Genomic DNA, 7,298 nt, shown 5'->3' with positions numbered 1-7,298 from the left:
CACAAACTTAACAATGTGGTGTATGCTGTACAGTGCAGCGAGGAATGCCCAGACCTCTACATTGGAGAGACCAAACAGCCACTTCACAAGCGCATGGCACAACACAGAAGAGCCACCTCCACAGGACAAGACTCAGCAGTCCATCTGCATCTTAAGGTCAAAGGTCACTCTTTCGAGGATGCCAATGTTCACCTGTTGGACAGAGAGGACAGATGGTTTGAAAGAGGAGTGAAAGAAGCATCTATGTCCACTGTGAGCGACCATCTTTGAACAGAGGCGGGGCTTACCACACCAACTCTCTGCCATCTATAATCCAGTTTTGAGATCCCTCCCCAGACGCCTTAACGCCCACTCACATCCTGGGCCATCTAACCTCAGGAAATCACATGATAGGGTGGGGCCAGGTTTCACAATGAGCTCATTTAAAATGTCTCACTTTTAATAAATAATTATCTGAATCTTACAACAAACGTATTCATCTGATGTAAAATGTATAGAAATCCATTATTGTACATAGTAATTTTTTTTAGGGTCCCATCATAATTTCGTCAGAAGTAGCTAATTACTGTATATGATGCCAGTATTTCCCACATTTTCTAGATACTGTACCAGTACTGTGTGTAAAATGCCATCAAAAAGTCAATTGAGTTTTATTCTTTCTCACCTGTCTTTCTGTCTCCTTTCACTTTTTAAAGGTTGCCATGTTAGAAAAAATATTTTGCCCTGCCATGCTGTTTATTGATGTGGCAAATGAATGGTTTATGAAAATATATCTAAATCTGTCATCAGTAATCAGTAATGATCATGTCTCACCTCTTCTCTGTCTTAATTTCAGGTTTTCACCATGTGTTGTAGATAGTTCAGGAGGTTAACTCGACCAAGCAGTCTGCTTCCAGGTACTGTTTAGAATACCAGAATAGGGAGGATGGTGTAGGTTTAAGTTTATTAGACTGATACATATATACCAACAACACAGTGTACATCACTGTGACAACAGCGTTTGTTTTCATTCAAAGGCTTTATGGTTTTTCCTATAATACCTGGTGGGCCGGTCTCTGTCAAAATGCCCGGGCCGATTTTTTTGTCCCAGTCCAGCCGTGATTGGCACTCGGCCGCCAGCTCACCACGATCAGCTCAGAGAGAAGCGATCGATCAATAATCCATCACAATGAAAAGGTTTCATCCGATTTCAGTTGTTTTCTATATCACACACACCTGACAAAACACACACACACAGACCCACTGGTGGTTCTTCTCTTTGATTAATCGATTTTTGATCTCTATGTTTGATGGTTTCTTAACCCCCCCCATCTCTCCCTCTCGCACTATCCTCTGATTGGCTGGAGCTCTACAGCAGCCTCCTTACTGCCAGCACGCGCTCCTCAGTCGGTCAGTGTGGATGAGAGCACCTTGGAGCGGACCGGGACAGAGCCGTGCTAACCCGGACTCCTGACCCGGCTCGGCTCGGACTGACATGTTCTGGGATCTAAACCGGACCGGAGCGCGCGGGACACCAATGTGAGCTGCAGGAAGGCGCATGCCAGAGCGCGCGCGTCCGAGTGGATGAATGAGTGACGGAGATGGACCGGAAACTACTGAGTCAGGTAGGGGGCCGTGTGCGTGTGCACAGTTCCGTGCTGCGCGTGCACCCTCTCAACTTTAAAGTGTGTGCCAAAGTCAGCGACTCTTATTGTGAACGAACGGCCATAATTCAGAGGGGTTTCAAAATAAAGGTTTCCCCCATTAACGATGTTTTTTTTAAAATTAATTGTGGCTTTCATTTTGAAATTCTGACTGTAATTTAGTAGCAGGATATCTTTGGAGCATGCTCAGTGTTAATTCACTGCCTGCAGGAGGTGAGCTGATCCTCCTCACAGCTGTCCAGCTGGAAACATCTGGAAAGTTGGGTGACATCAGATTTACTGATGTCTTTTTGTTTTCATCAAGTTTGAAGTTTTTTTTTCCTAAACTCAGAACAAAGTTTATTGAAAGGAGGAATAATCTTTGTCGTGTCTCACACTTGTGTGATGCAAAGGTCAGAAGTAGGTTAAGTCTATGCACCTCCCAAACCCAGCAGCACACATGCGTTTCTGTCTGAGAAACACTGTGACGCTGCTGCAGGAAGTGATGTCAATGATCTGACATCAAGAGTGCAAAGCACTCTGATAGATGAACGCTCCATGTTGTGACTGAAGCTTCTGTGAAACACTGGAATGTGCAGCTCTACTCAAACTTTGGATGAAAACCAAACAGCAATTCAGGTTCCTGATGGGCGGGAACCAGCTGCGTCTGAAAGCGGATCAAACCGCGGCCCAGAGATGAGCCTCAGCGTCACGTCCTCACAGACCGAGTCAGATATTAGGAGTACTCTCACTGGTTGTTGCTTTAGTCAGTCTCATCTTTAATTATGTTGTTTTTGCTCCGCCCACTTCCTCGCTGATTTTCCTTCATATTTAAGAATCGACTTAAACATTTCCAACAATCAGGAGCTTTATTTATGTTTACAATTTAATAAAACTACAATAATTCAGATAGAGCCAGAACAGTATGCATTTAAATAAAGAACACACAACCACACACACACAACTGAGAGTTGTAAGGACTCTGTGTATAGATGGAGGTGTGGCTTCTCTTCAGTGTACAGCCAGCTGTTTTTGTGTGTGTGACACAGTGTGTGTGTGAGTGTGTGTGTGAGAGAGAGAGAGTGTGTATATGAGTGTGTGTGTGACACACACTCATATACACACTCTCTCTCTCTCACACACACACACTGTGACACACACACTCACACTGTGTGTCACAGTGTGAGTGTGTGTGTCACAGTGTGTGTGTGTTTGTGTCACAGTGTGAGTGTGTGTGTGTATGTGTGTGTGTGTTTGTGTCACAGTGTGTGTGTGTGTTCAAAGCAGCAGTAATGACAGTGAAGAGAGAGAGGATGTAGTGAGGGGGCGAGCGTCATGCATCACCTCCTGTCTCCATCTGTGTGCTCCGTCCATCATGCTCCACGCTGAAGGCGGAGGTCAAAGGTCAGATATCAGGTGACAACATGAAAAGTATAGGAAGTAGTTCCAGGCCACAAAGCTGATTTTTTGTCAACCACTGGCGAATGAAGGGTTAAACTTCCCACAGCTGCACTGTGATTGGTCGGCAGCCTGCTCCTTCACAATAAAAGCCTCCTGCTGTGTGTCCACAGTGAAATTTGAAGCTGTGACAGGAGGAGGTGGGCTGGAGGTGATAATCATCACTCCTCCACAGGGACATGAAGGAGGAGAGCGCCGATTAAAGGAGCAGTCTGCTGCTTAATGATGATGAAGGACGCTGAAGCTCTAAGTGGTTAAAGCTCCGTGTGTGTGAACCGTTATCATCACAAAGTCATCATCGGGCCCTCAGCTCAGCTCAGACGGCCGATCCTCAGGCATAGCAGGGAGGAAAACCAGCAGTGACACACAGCAGGACTTTCCAGGGAAAATGTTGTGAGCCCAGATGTGAGGCCGTCCTGTGTAAGAGTTCGGCTCTGTGTGACATTCAGATTCGAAGATGCTGAACTCTGAAATAAACAGATTAACTCACAGCTGGCTACAATGGCGGTCAGACGAGGGGGTCAGGTCTTTGAGCCTAGTGGCTGGCGCCATGCTGTGGGTGCATGTCAGCCTGACATGATTGCTGGGTTTTTCACATTTGTCAGCATTTCCATGTTCTCCATGGAGGAGGTTCAAGTACTGGCAGAGCAAACTGAGACGGCAAGGTGCATGCTGGGAGTCGTGTGACGCAGAGCGAGAGACCAGTGTCATTGTGCATTATTGTGCATTACTGTGGTCTGTTAGTGTGTGCTGGTGTGGTCCAGGTTGCTTTATTTACACCTGCAGTTAAATTTGTTTTACAGAGAAATGATGGCGTTTGTCGTCACAAAACACACCTATGTGAACCTGACACACACATGTTTGGTCATCAGACACGATGAGTCTAATACAACAGTTCTTATTAAGTTGAGTGAGAGGAACAAAGCTGGTTCTATAACGCCTCATCCTGCATCTTGAAAATCAGCCCACAGAGGATGTAGCCATTATTAAGAAGTGATAAAGCCATCCTCTGTACCTGAATCTATATTTCTTAAGGCTGAAGGAAGTGAGTTACAGAGCCGAGGAGCAGGGCGACTGAAAGATCTTTGCCCCATAGTGGTAAGGCAAGCAGAAGGAACAACAAGATGAGTGGCGGATGAAGATCTGAGAGAGCGGGAAACTGTGGTGCTATGAAGAAGATCACAGAGATAAGGAGGGGCAAGGTTATGGATGAACTTAAATGTGAGAACTAAGATTTTAAAGTTTATCCTAGTTTCTATGGGCAACCAGTGAAGCTGTTGAAGAATTTGGGAGATATGGTCTCTTAAGAGAGTATGAGTTATGACGGAATTTTGAAGAAGTTGAAGTTTATGGAGGGACTTATTGGGGAGACCAAATAAGAGTTGGAATAATCGATCCGGGAAGCAATAAGACTATGGACAAGGATGGGAGCAACATGGGAGTAAGGAAAGGACGGAGTCGGTTAATGTTACATAAGTGAAATTCATACCGGGCTATGTAAATGTGAGGCTGAAATGAAAGCATACTGTCGAGTATGACACCCAAATTCTTTACCTGCGGGGAAGGAAGGCTGGGGGGGTTTTCTATATTAATGGAGAAACTGTGAGATTTGGTTAAGGTAGAGGCCGTGCCAACGAGTAGGACTTCTATTTTACTACTGTTAAGTTTAAGAAAATTGGAGGAGAACCAAGATCTCCATAAGACAGTTCAAGAGGGAGGAAGATGGGAGGGATGAATTAGGTTTGGAGGAAATGTAGAGCTGGGTATCATCAGCATAACAATGAGAATTGACATTATATTTTCGGAATATATGACCAAGTGTGTTAGTGTGGTGTGTTGGTGTGTTGATGTGCTAGTGTGTTGGTGAGTTAGTGTGTTGGTGAGTTAGTGTGTTGGTGTGTTAGTGTGTTAGTGTGTGGGTGTGGCGTGTTGGTGTATTAGTTTGTTAGTGTGTTGGTGTGTTAGTGTGTTGGTGTGGTGTGTTGGTGTGTTAGTGTGTTTGTGCGGTGTGTTAGTGTGTTAGTGTGTTAGTATGGTGGTGTATTGTTTGTTAGTGTGCTGGTGTGTTAGTGTGTTAGTGTGTTGGTGTGGTGTGTTGGTGTGTGGGTGTGGCGTGCTGGTGTATTAGTTTGTTAGTGTGTTGGTGTGTTAGTGTGTTGGTGTGGTGTGTTAGTGTGTTGGTGTGTTGGTGTGTTTGTGCGGTGTGTTAGTGTGTTAGTGTGTTAGTATGGTGGTGTATTGTTTGTTAGTGTGCTGGTGTGTTAGTGTGTTAGTGTGTTGTGTTGGTGCGGTGTGTTACTGTGTTAGTGTGTTAGTGTGTTGGTGCGGTGTGTTAGTGTGTTGGTGTGTTAGTGTGTTGGTGTGGTGAGTTAGTGTGTCTGTGTGTTACTGTGTTGTGTTGGTGTGTTAGTGTGTTGGTGTGTTAGTGTGTTGGTGCGGTATTTTAGTGTGTTAGTGTGTTGGTGTGTTGGTGCGGTGTGTTGGTGTGTTGGTGCGGTGTGTTGTTCTGTTAGTGTGTTGGTGCGGTGTTTTAGTGTGTCTGTGTGTTAGTGTGTTGGTACAGTGTGTTGGTGTGTTAGTGTGTTGGTGTGTTAGTGTGTTGGTTTGGTGTGTTAGTGTGTTGGTGCGGTGTGTTGGTGTGTTAGTGTGTTGGTGCGGTGTGTTGGTTTGTTAGTGTGTTGGTGTGTTAGTGTGTGTTGGTGCGGTGTGTTAGTGTGTTGGTGTGTGTTGGTGCGGTGTGTTGGTTTGTTAGTGTGTTGATGTGTTAGTGTGTGTTGGTGCGGTGTGTTAGTGTGTTGGTGTGTTGGTGTGGTGTGTTGGAGCGGTGAGTTACTGTGTTAGTGTGTTGGTGTGGTGTGTTGGTGCGGTGTGTTAGTGTGTTTGTGTGTTAGTGTGTTGGTGTGGTGTGTTGGTGCGGTGTGTTAGTGTCTTGGTGTGTTAGTTTGTTGGTGCGGTGAGTTATTATGTTAGTGTGTTGGTGTGTTGGTGTGTTAGTGTGTTGGTGTGGTGGTGCGGTGTGTTAGTGTGTTGGTGTGGTGTGTTGGTGCGGTGTGTTAGTGTGGTGTGTTGGTGCGGTGTGTTAGTGTCTTGGTGTGTTAGTTTGTTGGTGCGGTGTGTTATTATGTTAGTGTGTTGGTGCGGTGTGTTAGTGTGTTGGTGTGGTGAGTTAGTGCGTCTGTGTGTTAGCGTGTTGGTGTTTGTTACGTTCCCCTGGGGGGGGGGTCTAGGCGTTAAGGGGGAAGAAACAAAAGTGACCGGGTCAGAAAAAGGAGTCAGGGAGGCAAAACAGTTGATTAAAACAGGTTTATTGAGGTTATTCAACAAAAAAAGACGGACAAGCTGTTATCACCATAAAAGAAACACAAACAAAACTCAGGCGTTGGTCAATAAAGTAAAACGTAAGCCAAAAAGAAAGAGCAGCTCACTAGCTGAAACCCACCAAAACACTCAGCTCACTAGCTGTAACCACACTACTGGCACTCTGGCCCAGAGCTCCCCTTTCCCTGGGCTTAAATCTCCTTGATTACTGACGAGAGTCAGCTGCACAAAAGGGAAAGGTGGCACCTCAGGCAGAAGAGGTAGTGTGACACGCCCACACAGGCACCTTCAGGAGAGAGAGAGGCCCTGCTAGGGCCGTAACATGTGTTAGTGTGTTGGTGCGGTGTGTTGATGTGTCAGTGTGTTAGTGTGTTGGTGTGGTGAGTTAGTGTGTCTGTGGTTTGGTGTGTTAGTGTGTTGGTGCGGTGTGTTGATGTGTCAGTGTGTTGGTGTGGTGAGTTAGTGTGTCTGTGGTTTGGTGTGTTAGTGTGTTGGTGCGGTGTGTTGGTGTGTTAGTGTGTTAGTGTGTTGGTGCGGTGTGTTAGTTTGTCTGTGTGTTAGTGTGTTGGTGTGTTGGTGCGGTGTGTTGGTGCGGTGTGTTGGTACGGTGTGTTGGTGCGGTGTGTTGATGTGTTGATGTGTTAGTGTGTTGGTGTGGTGTGTTGGTGTGTTAGTGTGTTAGTGTGTTGGTGTGGTGTGTTAGTTTGTCTGTGTGCTACTGTGTTGGTGTGTTAGTGTGTTGGTGCGGTGTGTTGGTGCGGTGTGTTAGTGTGTTAGTGTGTTGGTGCGGTGTGTTGATCTGTTAGTGTGTTGGTGTGTTAGTGTGTTGGTGTGGTTTGTTAGTTTGTCTGTGTGTTACTGTGTTGGTGTGTTAGTGTGTTGGTGCGGTGTGTTGGTGCG

The 7,298-nt window shown here is 45.8% G+C and overlaps 1 protein-coding gene across 1 annotated transcript in view; it reads left to right on the top strand.

Moving 5' to 3' along the window:
* Positions 1 to 1,357: 1,357 nt before the first annotated feature.
* The window catches only part of crhr1 (corticotropin releasing hormone receptor 1), a 30,332-nt gene continuing 24,391 nt past the window's right edge, over positions 1,358 to 7,298 (top strand). Inside the window, exon 1 of the mRNA XM_005753703.2 lies at positions 1,358 to 1,604. Within this exon, the coding sequence (XP_005753760.1) occupies positions 1,581 to 1,604 (24 nt within the window). The 5' untranslated portion in view covers positions 1,358 to 1,580. The remainder of the gene's footprint in view (positions 1,605 to 7,298) is intronic.

Source organism: Pundamilia nyererei, unplaced genomic scaffold, assembly GCF_000239375.1.
Source record: "Pundamilia nyererei isolate P.nyererei 1_Seehausen unplaced genomic scaffold, PunNye1.0 scaffold00454, whole genome shotgun sequence".
Classification (NCBI taxonomy): Eukaryota; Metazoa; Chordata; class Actinopteri; order Cichliformes; family Cichlidae; genus Pundamilia; species Pundamilia nyererei.
This window is presented reverse-complemented; position numbering and strand designations above follow the sequence as displayed.